Source organism: Perca fluviatilis, chromosome 11 (assembly GCF_010015445.1).
Source record: "Perca fluviatilis chromosome 11, GENO_Pfluv_1.0, whole genome shotgun sequence".
NCBI classification, from domain to species: domain Eukaryota; kingdom Metazoa; phylum Chordata; class Actinopteri; order Perciformes; family Percidae; genus Perca; species Perca fluviatilis.
The window spans coordinates 21916898-21935770 of record NC_053122.1 but is presented as its reverse complement, the minus strand read 5'-3'; the positions used below and the strand labels follow the sequence as shown (position 1 = coordinate 21935770).

The 18873-nt window shown below is 40.3% G+C and overlaps 1 protein-coding gene across 2 annotated transcripts in view; it reads right to left on the bottom strand.

Moving 5' to 3' along the window:
* cacna1eb (calcium channel, voltage-dependent, R type, alpha 1E subunit b) overlaps positions 1-14120 on the bottom strand; it is a 60396-nt gene extending 46276 nt beyond the window's left edge. For both annotated transcript variants that reach the window (XM_039815503.1, XM_039815504.1), the window contains exons 1-4: positions 13967-14120; positions 11848-12301; positions 4666-4932; positions 403-508 (exon numbers count right to left, since the gene is read on the bottom strand). In XM_039815503.1, coding sequence (XP_039671437.1) covers positions 403-508; positions 4666-4932; positions 11848-12263 — 789 coding nt within the window. In that variant the 5' untranslated portion in view covers positions 12264-12301; positions 13967-14120. The remainder of the gene's footprint in view (positions 1-402; positions 509-4665; positions 4933-11847; positions 12302-13966) is intronic.
* Between the last annotated feature and the right edge of the window lie 4753 nt (positions 14121-18873).

The following is an 18873-nucleotide window of genomic DNA, read 5'->3' as shown; positions in this document are numbered from 1 at the left end:
CTTAAGTAAAAGTACAGAAATATTAGTATCAAAAATACTCATTTTGTAAATGGCCCCATTCAGAGTGTTTCCACCACAGAAGGTAAACATGTACAGTATGTGGCATTTGGTAAAACTTAGTAACATAGTAACAATGTAAGCTATACATTACATTAAACAGGCATTTCTTTCTCACCCATTTCTGTGCAAAACTATCCAACACCTTCTTAAAATTCCACATGCTAATATCAAAGTATGCACCCTTAACTGAAAGGTTTGGCTTTGGGGGATTTGGGATTTACTTTTGTGACTTCTGCAGTTTAAGGCACAAAAACAACTTGATCTTCTCAGAAACTCTGGTTTGCTTTGTGACCTTGCTCACAACCCTTGTGTTGAGGATGTGAAAACAGATTTTGTCCTCACCAATCTCTTTGCCATGGGGGTCTTATCCTCTCCGGGGAGATGCTGCTCCAAGGCCAGGACAACACAGTTGGCGGTGATGGTGGCCAGGATCATGTACTCAAATGGTGTAAAGGCCACAAAGTTAAGGAAAGTACTTTTATCACAACACAAGGAGAAAACAGATAAAAACAAACATGCTGATATTGTAGATCAGCACTACAGGCATCTGACAATATAACAAACATATCCTATTTGAACATAGTAAAGTAATCCCTATATTCTAAATTGAACATGCTTAAAATGTCCAAATCAGTAACAGCAGTAACTATTAGTGTTATTCTTTATCCATATATAAAGTATATTTTCTAAATTCCACAAATACTTCAAAGTGCATGAGTGCATAGTTCACTGTAAAGGAGAAAAAAAACATAGATGGATGGATGATTAAATGACAGATGCATTATGGCATGGTTCATATTCTCTGGTATTGCGAGCAATCTGTTAGAGAGATTGCAGTATCCATGGCAACCTGCTTTTAAAAGTGCTTTTCACTTAAAAAAGAGGCAGGTTAGGGAGGGAAAGAGAGCGCAGTGAAGTCACCTTGGCCTGACAGGTTTAATACACAAACTACAGCAAAAAGTCCTCAGAACTCCTTTCCCTGCATATAGCTGACACCACAGTACACTACAGTATCATTTATGCAATACATCAATTTTAGAGTATCACAGCCTCAAAGTATTAATGCTTTTCTACTTAAGCAGGGCAGTCTATGTTTTAGCTTGAACTGTTTGATTTTTAGTTGATTTACTTGTCCATCATACAGTTGTAAAATTCTATATCATAAAACAGGAGTAACAACACCGTTTTAAAATAAAACTAACAGATGCTGGAGTTTGACATGTTTTTATGACTATATAAATCATGTAATGCTGAAACAATTAGTCAGAACAGAAAATGAAATATAAACAAATTTGATAGTCGCTGCATTTCTCTGAGGGGGTTAAAAGCCAAAGGATATTCAGCTTCTTTGTGCTTTAGATAAATTCAGTAAATCAGTTTCAGACTGTTGGTCGGACAAAACAAATAATAATTTGAAGATGTCACTTCGGGCTCTGGGAAACTGTGGTGGGAATTTTGTACAGTTTTCTTTTTCTTCCATAAAAGGTAATCATTATTTGCAGCCCTAATATGATGCAAAATCTGCTGAGGAATTGCAGAAACACTGTGAGTCTGTGAAAATAATTAACATCTGAAAGTTGAATTTGAAAGATTCTCATATATGTTCTCAATTTGATGTTTCATAATGAAATGAATGTGCGAAAAAATAATAATACAAATGTAATGAAAGCTGCAACCACGCATTAAAACAATTATTTACTTCCAGCTTCTCAGTTATGATGATTTGCAGTTTGAAGTGTATTCCTGCACAAATGTTAAATATGACCACAACTCCCGCCACATTTCCTGCAGAAACTTGTTTCAGGACTAATTTGTGCAGTTGCAAAAATTAGGTGACTCCAAATTCAGAACTTAAGTGTCTGAATGTTTTCTGTAGGTTTTAAAGCTTTAAAGTTCACATTATTTCTAGAAGCTCTTGCATCATAATTTTGATAATTTCTCATGAGTGATGTCTACCTTATTACTTTCTCACAGCTAAATGTGAGTGTACATGCATGGGCCCTATGGATATAGTATGTGCATATGTGTGAACCAGCATGCACTGTGTGTGACTATACAGTTTGTGCCCCAACACGTGTATGTGCTTGTGACTTTTAGTCCCCTGGAGTTCCCATGAGGCAGCTGCTCCTTGTTAATAATTGTCCTGCCTTTAGTGAAATGGGGTCACTGACTCACAGAGGAGTGCTGCGATGGGGCCCTCTGGGACCCACACTGAATCACACTGCACAATGACAGGTCCACGTTGTTGCCATTGAAGGCATTTGAAAATAGCTAAAGTGGGGAATACTTAATACATTTCGCCCACCCTACCTGCCCTGCACTACAGCGGCATAGCAGAGATTATGCATGTTTTAGAACATTTAAGATGAATCACAGTTAACCATGCTGTTGTTGTAGTTTTTTTTTAGATATTTTAATATTTTTTTCTGATCTTTTAAGCAGTTGTTTGTTTTAGTACAGTACGGAAATCAATTGACTCCTTCTTAAAACGTGGAATAGGGTGACAGGGTGGAATTATCTGGGCACTACTTTGCCTTTTCCTTTTCAATTTGTTGTGGTTGTTTCTATGTTTTTTTTAATAACATCCTTTGGTTTTAAATGATGCAAGAAATTGAGCTGGCCATTACTTTCATTATTGATTATTCTGGCAATTACTTTCTTGATTAATACATTAATCTTCTGGTCTATAAAATGTGTTGCAACAAATCATTACAATTGAGAAGCTGGAATTAGGGGATGTTTGGTATTATGTTTGAAAAATGACTTAAACGATTAAGGATTCTTAAAATGATTGCAGATTAATTTTCTGTCTATCAATTGAACGATTCTATCTATCAAGTCTACAGTATTTTTCTTAATAGAGTGTGATGGAATAGATAATTAATTAAAGCTTTAGAGGTGTGCTAATGGGTCTTTGTGTTGTATATATGCAAATAAATGGAAACCAATGGCTGTCTGGAAGGTAGAAAGAATACATAAAAACAAAAATCAGCAGTGATGTAAAGTATACACAAAGGCTGCAACTAATGATTATTTACAGAATCCATCAATCTGCTGATTACTTTTTGAGTATAGATATTTATATCATTTAATCTATGAAACATCAACAACAACAAAAAACATAAGAATATCCACCCTAGTTTCCAAGACTCCAAGGTGACATCTTAAAATATCTTGTTTTGTCTGAACAACAGTCAAAAACACAAAGATATGCAGTTTACAATGATATACAACACAGAAAAGCACATTGGAGAAGCTGCAACCAGAGCATTTTTACACTGGCACTGTCCTTCAACTTAACTATGGTGAAGACACTTTGGCCTACATTGGGCAACAGAAGTCCCAGCAACTTCTAAACTTATAAGAAATGCAGTAGCATACTGTAACACTCCAATATATTTGTGCAGGAATATACAATCAAAGAAACACCATTGCACAAAAAATGCATATTAATCTGTTTTTCACTTGCGATCTTAGAAGTTGGACACTGTGAGCAAAAATCTGGGTCTCACCCAGTCAATACTCTGACACATGCTGCTTTTACAGCCCACGATCCACCACAGTACAACTGGCCAGCTCTCTCCCACATACCTCTGCCTCTGTGATACCGACAGTCACGTTACCATGCTGCCAGTGGCCAGCTAGTCTTGACCACTAGCCCCACTCCCACACACCACACAGAGCCTGTGGTTAGGTAACAGTGGGAGACTGGCAAGCTGCACTGAAGGGGGTGTACGACGGGAGGAGCAGTGGGTAGATATGGCAACTGATGGGATGTTGTTGAACTGATTGTGCTTTAAAAATGTCTAAATATGGACATGGTTTTTATGGAATCGCTTGATTAAAGTAAACAAAAATAAATAGATTTCAGTGAACAAGATATGTAACACTAATGGAGTCTTATGTATGGCCTGTGATTGTGAACACATATTGCCTGTGTTCACATTACATGAATTTGCTGCAGTTGCTGGAAAAATAACTTCCCTGATAATATCTGTTACTGTAAATCTGCAGAAGTTCAACTTTTGGCCGATGCTGCAGCAGAAAGAAGAAAAAAACGCTGCCTGGTGGACTTGAACCGACACCTACTCATGGCCAGGTTCATATTCCAATGAGCAGAGATGTGCCTACATGCCACCCCCACAGTGAGCAGAGCTGCTTCTAATGATCACCACATGCTAACTTTCTGTCTTCTGCCAACAATGAAGCACATGGAGCTCACAGATTAATAAAATCAGGGCACAGTTACTGAGCAGAATTATGAGAAGAAGGTTAAATGCAGCTATGCAGAGGAATTCATTAATCTGGTGATTTAACTAACTAGCTGGAAATCAGTATGCTGATGAGCAAAACCTAAACAAAGAGGATGCAAGGCAGCTCCCTAAATGTGAAGGAGTCATGCAAAACACATTGAAAGCACTGAGATTACACTTAAGAAACTGTACTTTTTTCACTGTTTAGACATGGTGTAACATTCAAGAGCGAATGGAAGTTGTAGTTTCATGCTGCATGCTTCACATGCCGCCTGTAGCTGTCCATGGTGCTAAACTGACAACATGCACTTTCCCTACTGTACTTTGAAAATGTGTTTTCATGGAAGGATATGGCCATTCAATGATTCGCCTTGCGGTTTTCCTAATGATGTTGTTCTCTGCGAATATGAAGAGCGACCTGTTGACGGTGAGGCAGTTCTGCCGGTGTGGGACAGGGTTGTACATGGCCATGGTCCGGGCCCGCTGCGCCTTGGCTTGTTTCATGGAAGCCGACAGCACCGCTGCCGCCTCGTCCTGTCCTTCTTCTCCGCCGCGCTCCACGTCCCCATCCCCGGAGTCCATCGTGCTGGGAGCGGACTCGTCTCCAAACCGAGCCATTCTACAAAGAGATGAGGAGACCGCCGGCTCAGAGTGTTTCACTACAGGACGACTTCTAGTAAAGAAAAATCTGAAGTGGAGCTAAACGAAAAAAAGGATCCACCCTCAATCCGGTGACAGCTTTTCGAGCGCCAAGATTCCCCAAAAGTTGCAGATTCCTATCACTCCATATCCACAAGAAAAAAAAAAGATTATATCATTCAGTTGGCTTATATGCTAGGGGAAAAAAAGCATCCACTTAGCCTACTTAATGGCGATTCAGGTGCAAAATCTCAGCGTCTCTGTTATTCCATCTGTTTAACTGCGCGTTACAATCGGCTCTGAACAACTTTTAATGTGCGCGCGTCTCTAAAGGCAGCGGAGAGAGGAGAAAAAGATCCACCGAGTTTATACCTTTCAATTTTCTATCGACATCCAAGCTCGTTTTGATCTGACAAAGCGGCAGCTGTGTGACCAAAAACTACTCTGTGCTGATAAGAGATGAGAAGGAAGTCTTCGCAAACTTTACGCATCTTCTCGACCCGGTGAACTTGACAAATGGAAGACCTCATGTAAAAGGACGCCCATTTAACGCGTCTTAAAACCCGATTCTTTATCAAACTGGACAGTAAGTTATTCTCTTTGGAGTCGAACATGTAGCAAGAGTTGCTTGAATCGCTAGATCATCTTACATGTTGTCACCTGCTGGAAAATGATCATGCAGCCAGGAGCAACGGCAGCCCCCTCCCACAGTGATATTTCATGGTGGCGATTTCAAAATTCATCTGAATGAAAGCTAGTGAGGAGGAGCATATTTTGTTACCATAGCAATTATAGTTTGCTGAGGATGAACAAAACTGTTTCCTAAAAAAAAAAAAAAAAAAAGAAAAAAAAAAGAGAAAAGAAAAAAAAAGAAACCTATATACTGTAGGCTGTGTGGGTATGTGGTTCAAAAACAATTATGTAAAGACGTTAGTGGGTGCAGTGTCAAGCAAGAAAGGGGTATGAAAATACATTTTATACTAAAAAGAGAGACAATGCAACAAGTGTATGGATAAAAGAAATGACCTAAAGGTGATTTATGGAACAGGAGCTTGACTCATTTCCCTCCGTTTAAATGCGTTCACCATTTGATAGTCAGACAGCATTGTCATATTTTCATTAATGGAGACAGACTTGCACTATTAAAACGTTTAAAAACTAGGCCATTGTGCTAATATTGGAGTAAAAGTCAGGCGTAAAAATAGAGCATGAAATAGATCTTAGGGCTGTTCCCTTTTTGAGGGAGCAGAGAAGAAAGCAGGGTCTTTTTCACACTCAAGTGCCACAAGTGAGACCTCATTAGGCAACTGGGCTCTCTCGCTCCATCTGCTGCTCTCCTCCTTTCCCCACTGTTTCCTGAGGATGACCACTTCAGCCCCCACGCAGACATGATATTATTGAATCGTGGTTGAAGCTGCTGTTTGTCACGCCAAATACACACAATTACAATCAACCACGGCATCATCCCTGACACAAAATATGTCTCTCCGCTGCTGACTGACAGACTCAGCCGGACAGCAGCACAATGCAGGTATCACAGTGTGCAGACGGGCAGCTAGCGAGGGCTCAGACAGGGGGGATTGCGAAAGCAAACCAAGAGAGAGTGACAAATGTATGCTTGGCAAACAAGTCGAGATCTGGGGGAGAAGAGAGAAAAAAAAAATGTGTCTAAATTTAACAGGATGTATGAAGAAGTCCCTAAGTGAGCTCCTAAAACTCAGACCTGATTCTGTTACTTCCTCTTCCTAAACTGCATGAAGCAGGCGGGTGTGTCACTTCATGCAGAGCCACAAAAAGCAAAACTGACCTATCCAGTGCAGATTGTAAAAATAGCAGGATGACAATTAGAATGTAATATGTACAGTTTGCTGTATTGCACTGCACAACAAGTATCTGCCACACATCTTACATTCATATCCACTTTCTACTAAAAATGTGTTACATAAGCATTCATTACAAAAAAATCTACTTGTATGTTGCCCAACAAAAATATTTGTCCATCTTTGCAAACAGTAGGATCGCTCTCTTTCTCTCAGTGTGTGTGTGTGTGTGTGTGTCTTGCTCTCTCTTTGCTGTTGTTTCCATAGCGACCTAGCTCTCTTGAATTCCTGCTCCGTTCTTTTAATTTCTGCCAACAAAAGCCATGTTGCACAATAGAGCAACCTCTTCCTACAAAAATCTGTTTATACACACACACACACACACACACAAAGCAAACTGACTTTGCGTCACTACACTGATAATCCATGCATATATGACCAGATGTAGTCTGCTTTAAGAGTGTTTGGCTTTTGTTCCTGCTCTTGCTCACAGCCTACTCAAAGGCTTCTAAAAATAGCTGTGTAAACTGTTAGTGGATAAAAGCAGAAAGGCTCATATCAATTTGCTTAGGCCTGACCAAACTTTGAATAAGATGAACTTACTGTATAAGAAAGGGTCTACATACAGCACTTAGCTCATTAAGGGATAATTTAGTGCCTTACAGTGATGCAAAAAATTCCACTAGCTTATGATTTATTTTTATGTTCATAGTCTAGAAGAAAACATCTTATATACCATATAGGAGGAGACGGATGAAGTGAGGCTGCAGGTGACATGCACTGTGAGTTAAAACGTTAATGGGCATACTTTGTGCCAGAACTCTGAAGAGCATTTATATAATTGCAGACAGGCTTTCATCCAGCATTGAATGGAGTGGTTTTAGCATTTTATTTTTCTCTCTGTTCCTTAGCAACAGACATCAAGACATCAATTTGATTTGACCAATAAACGCTGCTTATATCTTCACAGAGTGCCGTGACACGTGCCAGTTTACCTTGAAACATAATAAGATTATGGTTATTTCAAAAAAATCTTACAAAAGCTTAACATTTAGTAAATCTCAAAAAGCTTCTGTTCTCTCAAAAGTCATAATATGCAGAGATTTAATATCACTCATTGATGTTGATTTTTTCTAAAAATTCATCCTACAATTTTATAAAATATCAATAATTTCAGCTGTGTAGTCGTAAAAATCAAAAATGTCCAAACTCAACTGCTGAGCTTTAAAGACATCATATGTTGCTTCCCTGCTGCTCTTCTACTTTGATTCCCTAGCATCCCCTAATGGACAAATAACCACAATACAGTGCATGTACAGTACAGTAGTCAAATCAATGTCCCTCGTTTAATATTTTGTACTTTTATGTGCTGTAGCGGCTCATGCAGTCAACGCTTACAGGTTGAAAATAAGAGAATATGCACATTTCAGGGATCAAGGACGAAAAACTGACTTAAGTTCCGTGTTTGAGGGTCTTGTACATGACAGGAAAAGCCAGAGAGAGAATTAATCTGTAAAGTGGATGTGGAGTGGGTGGTGGAGGTACAGTAGAGTAAAGAGAAATCAAAAGGAGGAGGAGGAGGAGGAGGAGGAGGAGGAGGAGGGAGGGGGCTTGTTGGTGGGTTGTAGGTAACGCTGATGGAGGAGCACTCCACAATTGAGTGGTGGGAAGCAGATAATCAGAGGAATGTGGCTCCAGAGGTCAGGAGTTCACAAGCAAGCACCCTCAGCTCTGCTAATAACGCTATCCAGTATCTGATTACAGAAAACCGCAGCCAACAATGTCACACAGACATTAAAAAAGAAACATTAAATCAACTGATGAAAGCAGTGGGAACTGATTTGGTGATTCATTGTTGGAACTATAACAAAGAAATCTGCATATGTATTGCTACTATGGAGCACCCTTTGAGACAATCCCTTTGTAGCTAAGCAACCAAACAACAATAAGTTATACTTTATACAGTAATCTTTCTGTATTCCTGTATCTTTCCCTCTTTCTCCCTTTCCCCCAACCGTCGAGGCAGAATGCCTTTTTTATCGTTTATCGTTAATCATTTCAACACTTGAACCGCTAGTAGCACTATGGAACGTTTTTAAATGTGGGTCTCTGTTTTGTTAGCATCTCATGCACGTGCACAAGGACGCACACGCGTCATGTGATACACATTCATGTCAACGGTTTCACAGTTTCACATTATTACACTGATCGACAATTGGTGAAAGTAACGTGCCAAGAAATGCAGCAATGCACCAACAAAAGGATAGAAAAGAGAAAACTGCGAGCAAGTACGTAAACAATGCAGGTTTCAAATTATTTCAAAATTCGTCTCTGCAGATGTTGACGAGGAAGGAAATTAATTCAACATATTAGGCCCCAAGGACACACACAATGTACTTAGGTGGGAATCCGTCAATAATAACAAAACAAAAACTCACTTACAACTCCACAGGTTGTCTTTAAATCTTTACCTTAAAGTGGCTATATGTAACTTTCATTTGTGTTGATTCTAGCGGCCGCTTTGGACAAAAGCGGTAGTGTTTTTACCACGCTTGCTGTCTCAGAGGTCTTTTCTTTATGGTGCTGTATTGCCCACTGTGTATACAGTAACTGAGCTAGCGTTACCAGGAGGTCATACAGTCGCGATGCACATTTTGCTCAGACAGAAAATCATTCATTTACAATAAGAGAATAAGTTACAGATGCATCGTTGCATTTCAAGTGTTGCATACTTAGCCTGGACGTATCGTGAGCTAAACCGGGTATCACTGTCACTGCGTCACGAGCCAAAGCATTAAGAGATTGTTGTAGCAACCAACGTAGTAATAACTTAGATTTATATAGCGTATTTCAGAAAACACAAGGACGCTTTACACAAGTACAGGGGGACAAGGGACAAGAAAATAGTTGGCCAACACAAACACGGACTAAAGGAATAAAACGTCCGTGCTAAATGGACGGGGACGTAATTTAATGTTGGCTATTGGTGTACAACCACATCGCACATTGTAAAGTTATTTCATGAATGATGTAGACATATGACATACCTGAGGGTCAATTCGGGGACAATCCTGTAATTGTCTCTATCTGCTGAAAGCCCGACCGAGATTGGGGTTTCGCCCGTTGTCTTTCACTTTCCCATTTAGCTTTTAGTTCTTCGTTTAATTTCCTTTTTTCTTTGATGTTCCTGCCCAAGAATCAGCCATAACATAGAAAACACTTAGGCCTATATAGAAGAAATCTCCTGCTACCTTTTACTTGGCTGGATACTCACTAAGGCAGGCTTTTCCGGTGTTACAGTGAAATCTGTGACCCGTCAGAATGTGTATCTGTAGCGCCGTCTACCTGCCATAAATCATTTTGTGACATCGCGGGAAATACGGACCCGGGCAGCGGCATTCATAAAACTATATAAGAAAAAAATATATATTTTCACTGTGAGTCCCGTTTGCTGTTACAGGTCATTTATGATCATCAGATGAAAAATTACAGTTTCAGAAACATGAAAAAGTTACATATAGTCACTTTAAATAGGCTAAAGCTTATTACGACCTATATTCATGTTTATTGTGGCAGTGACCTCTAGTGGCCGTAGTATAAAGAGCACCAAAGTCCGTGTAGGGAGGAGATCAGAGAGGAACATATATGTTTGTGTCCTGTGAGATGAAGTTACTTAACAAACGTGCATGTTAACACAAACTTTTCCTAAACCTAACCAAGTCGTTTTGTTGCTTTCACCTAACCAAACTGCGGCCTTTTCACAACTTTAACCATGTGTTTAAAACTGTGACTCTTGCGTTTAGGTATGAGGACATGTTGATCTGCTGCCACCGGTAGGGGGGTGTAATTTAGGAAACACTCGTGTGGGTCGCATTGCTTGTGGTTTCCATTGGACCCATTGTTCATTTAAAGCTCCATTGTGTAATTTCTTGAGTTGATTCTTAGCAAAAACCCCTTTGTTCTTTCACAAATATGTGCTCATTCGTGTGTAATTACTTCCACCAACTAATCAAAGTATTCTCGTACGCGTAGAGTCTGCCATTCAGAATCATTCAGAATACATGCGAGCGAGTCGCTCGAATGGCGGCAGCCATGTAGCGCCTCCATCTTTAAAATACATTAGCCATTAGCCTTTCGCGCTTTTACACTCAGTAGCACCTTGACGTATGCCAGCCAGGAGATGGAGGATCACACCTATTCTCGAGGACATGTAACGGAGTCGTCTCGTCATCTTTGGAGAGTCTCTATAGTTTTTCTTTGCCTAGGCTGTCTCACCGATCCACTGCCACCGGCTCTGTCTTTTGGTTTTTCTTTACCTTATTTCCCTCTTCCTTTAGCTTTCCCTCACACCTCCGGCGCATTAACTGATCTCTGACTCTGCTCACGGAGAAAAATATGTAGCCTACGCTGTAAACATTGCCTTACACTATTAATCTCGTACAATATACAGAACGGACGAAGTCATACTGGAAGCCATGTTAATCTTCGGCCACCGTAGGAGTTAAAACTCGCTCAGAATGGGAGGGGCTGGAAAGTAATATTCCGTTGGTTGTCATATACAATTTCACCACTAGATGGGAGAAATTCTTACACAATGTAGCTTTAAAAATTATTGATTTGAATAGCTTTAAGTTTAAGTCATATACAGTTTGTATTTTGTGTCTGCTTGCTCTACATTGTTGAAGCTACAGTGTGTCACATTTAGGTCTTTTCACAACAGACAGTTTAACGCATCATAGCAGGAAAACAACTGTAATTACAATAACCAAATTAGGACACTTAGATGGGATGTAGTCACCATTAATGTTATTTTCCTGTAATGACAAGTCAAAAAAAGGATTGTTGAACTAAAGAATTCTATTTTTTTTATTGTATGGCGTAATCACCCATCAGTCTAACATATTTTCTATCTTTATAAGATTTTGGACTTTGTTCAACATTTAAAATTAAGTTCTTTGGTTTTACAGTGTGTGTTCTTTTACACTGGCACTTTCATCCTCCTCCATGGAGATTTATCATCTCTACACATGCAATTTAAAAGGAATCCTTTGCTTCTGATTCTCTTTTATACTTACTCCCACTCCTTCCTGCGGGCCTGTGGCGTGCTCTGGATTTTGTGAGCCTGGTGAGCCATGATGATGTCCTTCTGCTCCACAAGTCCACCGCGCCGCCGCTGCATGCAGTGGGGGCTCAGAGACCCTGAACCCTGATCAGACCAGCCGTCTTCCCGACCACATGGCACATCAAAGCTGGCGGCTCGAGGGGGCAGCCCCAGGTACTCAGGGAGGGTATGAGGGACCTGCAGGGAGCTGGAGCGGGCTCCTTGTGCCAGGCCGTGGCGGGGAGTGGAGCTGGGCTTCCTCCAGGCCTCAGGCTCGGGGAGGGACAGGGAGGACTGGACGCGCATATTTCCACCTGGACCAGAGCTGGATGGAGAGTGGAGGTTGGGTGTGAGGGAGCGGGAGAGGGACTGGTCTGAATTGGTGAGCATCTCTACAGAGGACAGTAGTTGGCGGTTTCACCATAATGCTACAAATGGGGAGGGGGGAATGGTAGAAAGGCAGAAGAAATGAGGAGTGAAAAGTGGTGAAACAGATTCAAGAAACATTTCCCATCTTGCCCGTCCCTTCTGTTTGTCTATTTTTAGCCACGATAGAAGCTTGGCTCTAGGAGCCAGAATGTCGGTGTGCTGGTCAGCACTTTGAACAGATATTCATGGTCCCCAGAGGATGAGTCCCAGTAGCAGACAATCTCGAATAGGGTTAATTCCTCTGAATGCCCTGAACTGTTACAATTTATTAAAGGGTGACTATGGAATATGGATGAACTTTACTTTTTCTAAACAAACATCTCAGCCACTGGGATACTTACTGCAAGCAGTGTATAAGCCTGGATGAACAAAAGCATTAAACCAGCAGCCATGCAGAAATAGTACCAGTAATTGTACTGGTGAGCGGAATAAGATTTTGAGGGTCAGAGAGGTGAGATTATCAATATCTAAAAAGCATTGAACACAGCATGGACTTTCTTGCTTTAATCATGGTTTGTTATCAAAATAATACTGAACACACCATAACAGACCTGTAAAACCATTATGCTGTTGTTGCTGTCATTGTTCAGTTAAGTGTGTGTGTGTGTGTGTGTGTGTGTGTGTGTGTGTGTGTGTGTGTGTGTGTGTGTGTGTGTGTGTGTGTGTGTGTGTGTGTGTGTGTGTGTGTGTGTGTAACCGAGACAAAGAAATATAAGGGAGATGAGGTGGCAAGGCTGGAAAACAGCTAGTTTGAGGTGAGCCAGTCAGAGACAGACCAAACAAGGCTGTTCCCACTGAGCCGGAGCTGAAAGGAAGATGACTGAGTGTGGGAGAGCTGAAGCAAAAGGCACAGTGACTCACACATCAGCAGCAGGGCTCCTCAGACATGAACTAGACAGTCTGACTTGAGCTCTGCCCTCAAAGGCAGCACAGCGCTCATCTGAAAGCCGGGAGAGGCTACAAGGTCAGCGCGCACATTTACACGGGTGGTGGCTTGATGGCTGCATTATGCTTCTGATGGCCAGGCTGGCTCTATTTTGGCACAGCCGTGCACATTTAAAATATATGTGATACCTTTTATTTTTGGTGACTTTTTTTAGCAGTCACAGCTGAGGAGAAACACTTGTATCAACAGGCGCACCTTCAAAAAGCTGCAGGTGCAAGGAAGGATGATTTGCTTCTGAATCTATGACATAGATGAAAGCATAAAAGCATCACTGCAGTGTGCTATAGAGACATTAATTATTCCGTCCACCTGTTTTAGTTTTAGTAAAGTTAAAACACTCTTGTTTTTTTTATTCTAATTTCTCTGATGTCCTTTAATTAGTGTAACCACTGTAGAGCCTACTGGAACAACAGGCACCCCATCCTCCTCTAATTTGTGCACGTCAGCTGCAGGTCTGCAATCGTTTTAAGGAATACATTAACTATCCTGTTAACAGGTATTGCTAATTAGGATGCTGTTTCTTGTTTAGTTTAAATGTTTGACGCAAGTGAAGAAAGAAAGAAAGAAAACACCGCAGCAGCAGTCATATCAAGTAAGAATAGATTACTAAGATGCTAAAAATGTTCACTGGAGGGAGAGGATTAATGCAGTGGGCGCGCGACAGAAAAAAAACCAAACAATTAATTAATGAAATGATTAATGAATTTGACAGCTTTACCTTGAGGCAACGCGCGCTCCTTCATCGTCACAGAGCCCCGTTCAGGTGGATACTAAAATTCAGCCCCTCTCACTCAGTCCAAGTTTAGAGGTTTGAGGACGATTCCGCGAGGATTCCGCGAGTGATGATAACGGCTGTTAGGCTATAAATACCGCGGCGGAGGAGCATGGCTCACATAAACGTAAACAGGCATGGAGATAATCCCAATCATTGTCACTGAGCTGCGCTGCGCTGACGTGAGTCACTTTATGTGGGTCAGTGTGAATGGCTTCATGGGTCTTCAAACTTCATTTAAAGAGTAAAATTGATATGTGCAGACACAATTCTCAGCCGGAAGCTCATTTAGCCTACCTACCTGTCCGGAGAGTAGATCGTTTTTTTTTTTTTAAGTGAAAGCAATACATGCAACAGGTCTGCTCATTTGAAACTGTGGTCTGGTGTGAGCACAAATGCCTTTACCACTAGATGGTGGACTTAAGCCGCATACTTTACACACTAGTCTTTGCTTTGTGGAGATGGGTCTGGCTATACCACAGATTCTAGGACAACCAGGAGAAAAAAAAAATGCTCTGGGTTGTTGCATTTCTTTAAAGGTCCCATGACATGCTGCTTTTTGGATGCTTTTATATAGGCCTTAGTGGTCCCTAATACTGTATCTGAAGTCACTTTCCCGAAATTCGTGCAGAATTACAGCCACTAGAGCCAGTCCCAGAATGAGCTTTCCCTAGTATGTGCCATTTCTGTGTCTGTAGCTTTAAATGCTATTGAGGAGGAGAGAGAGGGGGGCAAGGTGGAGGGTGGGGGTGTGGCCTTGACCAACTGCCACTTTGCTCGTTTGAAAGCCATGATGTCTCTCTCTCATAGGTGGGCCAAATTCTCTGGGTGGGCAAAGCAGAGAAAGGGGAGGTAATCTTGCTCCTTATGACCTCATAAGGAGCCAGATTCCAGATCGGCCCATCTGAGCTTTCATTTTCTCAAAGGCAGAGCAGGATACCCAGGGCTCGGTTTACACCTATCACCATTTCTAGCCACTGGGGTACCATAGGCAGGCTGGGGGAACTCTTATTTATGTTAAAAAACCTCATAAAGTGAAATGTTCATACCATGTGACCTTTAAACCATGTATTAAGAGAACTTAAACCAACCACAGTCGTCTTGGGCGGCCCTAAGCTCCTAAATTCCGGATGCAGCGACGGTGTCTCTGCAAAATGTCTCCTGAAGGAACTTTGGTGGAACATTTGCACCCAGCAAAAGAAAACGGCACATAAAGTGTATGCCTAAATGAAGGTAACTGTTCACACAACACAGTAACGTGAGATATTTATTTTAGCTGATACATGGTTAAATGTTAGCTCTATCAGTGCACCTGCGTACAATTTGTCCACAGCAATCCCTACCCATCGGTCCCAAAACGTCCCAGTTAGATAGCAAATGCCGTAAACATATTCTTTGTAAGTCTTTACAATCATTCACTGAAAGAACCAAGCAGGCCTGCCTTATTGCATTTCATTAGACCCATATTAGGAATCTGAAACAGCAACATCTGAATGTTATCAAACTCTATCAGTACATCAAAGTTTTGTAAACATATACCATAATGACCATTTTGTGTCGTAAAAGTAGGCCAACAAATTACGTGTGGGATAAAAGTCAAACTCAAAGAAAATAAGCTTCATATGTTCTTCTCTTCAAATCACTAGACTTTTGCTGCAACTCACTTCATGACTTAACCAAGACTAAGATAACACTAAGTCGCCCGAGAGAAAACAAGGATCAGCACCTTGCCGCAAAACATTCAACGGCCATATGGTCATAACAATAGTGTATAGGCTACCATAAGACAAAAATCGCGATTCTGGGTCAACACAGACATACCCTAATATGGGTCTAATGAAATTTAACACAAATATAATCAGTTGACTTGTGGCACAGGTTGAAAGAGACTGTTTGTGCTGAGATAGGCCTACACATTCTTCGTATGAGATGGCTCACAATAACAATGATAAATGATCACATTTGCGCATGACGTTTCATTTTTACCCCCAAAATGGAATAAAGTGTTAAGTGGGGTCATGCCAGTTTGTTGTACATCAGTTAGATTTTGGTATGTGAGGCAAAGATGAACCTACTTTAGTGTTTAGAGGCTTGCATTTGCCCATGTTAAATTGTTATATCACCAGATGGGCGTATATTTCTCTCATATGTTAACCTGTGTTAACTTAGACTAAAAGTCCAATAAAAGTCCAATATATAAATAGAAATCACAAAGTCATTTCAGAGGTGTGTAGTGTAGTGGTATAGATGATGTAGAAGCTAGTCTGTCAACTTTTTTTGTCCATGACATCCAAGGTTCGAATCCCAGCTAGATCTCTAGTGCGTTGTTTCGTTTTATTTGTTTCCGTTCATACAGTATGTCGTATTTGTGTGGATAATGCTTAAACGGACATGTATTACATATAAACTGGTGATGTTTTCAGCGATATCCATTATTTTGTCTCACTTGCAAACACTTTGTGAAAATGTGAACCTCTGGCAATCGAGGGGCAGAGGCAGAGCAGAACGCTCTTAAAAAGTAGGCAGGGCCTTGTTGAATATTCACTGATTTTATGCAAATATCACCTGTTAACATGATCACCAGCTAAACTGGCACACCGGCACAAGCCTTTTTGGGACTGCAGTGTTTGTTTTACCTCCCCAAACCCCCAAATAAGTAAATAAGCAGTGGTGAAAGAAGTAGAATTTTTCTTTACATAATTAAAAGAAGCAAAAACAGATTGGAAATACTCCATTATGAGTATCATCATTTCAAATAAGTACTTAAAATATCTTAAGTGACTGTACAATACTTACAATACTATTCCATGTTAAGTGAGTGTATTATAATTAGAAATAATTAGATTATTAGTGCTAATTCAGTAATATGAACAGTAAGATGTTGGATCATATAATCTATAGATATATTCCATTTTATAAGGTGGTGGTGATGATGATGATGATGATGTGTAAAAGTTGAATCTGTAAAGTAACAATATCTGCCAAATAAATGTAGTGAATTAAAAAGTACATTTCCCCTTGAAATGTAGTGGAGTAGAAGTAGGCCAAAATGTCAAAAGCGTTATGTCAGTAACAATCTAATGTTTTCAGCTTGATAAATGCACTGTAAAAAAATAAAAATGAAATAAAAAAGCAAGGGTTTCTTCCTAAATCTTTAACAAAATCTGTATAAAATGCTTTTTTAAACCCTTTTCAGGCCACAAAAAGTGTGTCATGTGTCTGTACTAGATTATGAATCTAGAGCCAAGGACAGAGAATACTTTTTCTTTGATTAAAACAGAGCCACGATGGTCCATGTACTTACTGTAATTAAAAGGTCAGACGTGTTCATTTTAACCAATCCTGTTATTCCCTAAACTGAGGAAGAGGTGTTAGCTATGGGACTAAGAGCGGCGCAGAAACCATCTGCTGTCACCAACACTGAAGGGTAAATGAAGACTTCTAATTAAAACTGTATTTCTCCTCATTTTTTCCTGGGACAGCTTTCCAAATCTTTGTCTTAATCAGGTTATATTTTTCTTTAATTGCCCAGAGTCCCCTCAACCATCTATTCAAATATCTCTATAAACCGCAGTAGTTGTTGTCAGACATGTCTCTGAGCATTTTTTGACACGAAGAACACAAAGTAGTATTATTCAGACATATTTTTGTATGTCCCGATGCCATATTGCGTGAATTAGATATGGATTTATGTAATCTAGCAGAATCATCTCTGTGAGGAAATAATTGCCATCTTATCTTCCAGGCACGCGGCCAAGTGGATGCATGACGTGGAGACGCCAAGCAGAGAAACCATTGAAAGAAGGGGGAAAAAAAGACATTAGAAATATACCATCAGAGGTGTGTGTGTGTGTGTGTATGTGTGTGTGTGTGTGTGTGTGTGTGTGTGTGCGCGTACTGTAGGAGGACGAGCATGCTGTGTGGTGCATGAGACAGTTGGTAGTAAATGGTTGGCAAATCAAATCAGGTCTGGCATGAGAGGCCGCCCTGAGGGTGAACATCAGGTTCGCTTTGTATGCTTGTTGGTTCACATTTTACAGACTTCTGCTCAGTGTAATGCAGTGTTTTCTTTTAATCTCTCACTCAGATTTATTAATAATCTAACCTTTTGTAGGCTCAGAGTATGGAGACGCGTCTTTATTAGGTATTGCAGAGGCGAACAGCAAGTTAAATGAATCTCTCGTTAACTCACGTTGACATATGGTAATAGCAACATTATGCTACGACTAATTCATCTACAGTCTAGCCAACACAACTATAGTGGAGTCTTCAGATAGGTATCAAAAGCTAGCTCTAGTTTCTTAGTACTAAGTGAGCAGAAACGGAAAATGTTCCTTCTCAAATATTATATGTCCTATGAACACTTGGCATTTATTTTGTGTCTGAGCCTTATTCTGTCAAAGTGTGAAGTTGTGTTTTAATAATTTAAGACGGATCTTGCAGTTCCTCTGTGTTCAGTGGCTCTTAAACGTTCACGGGTTCATGACTCTTTAAAATTAAAGCTATACCTACGTGAGTGGTGAACAGTTCAACCAAAGAACGATTTTGTGTCATTGGGTTGTTTCATTTGATTACATTTTGAGGCAGAAAACCATTCCAAGAAAAATACAAAACTGGATAGTAGAAATATGTTTTCCTCTGTCATGAGCCCATCTCAAAATGAAACTTTGGAGAGTTCCTAAACTCAGTTTAAGTATAGTGTATGTACGATAAGGGTCATCTTTATCTTTATAGCGGTTTATTTTGAGACCTTCATCAGACTGCTCACATCCACTTCACAAAACATTCTAATGAAGCAAATCTTCTGTCCAGAATGTCAAAGAACTGAAAATGTATTTTAGTCATCAAGAGTC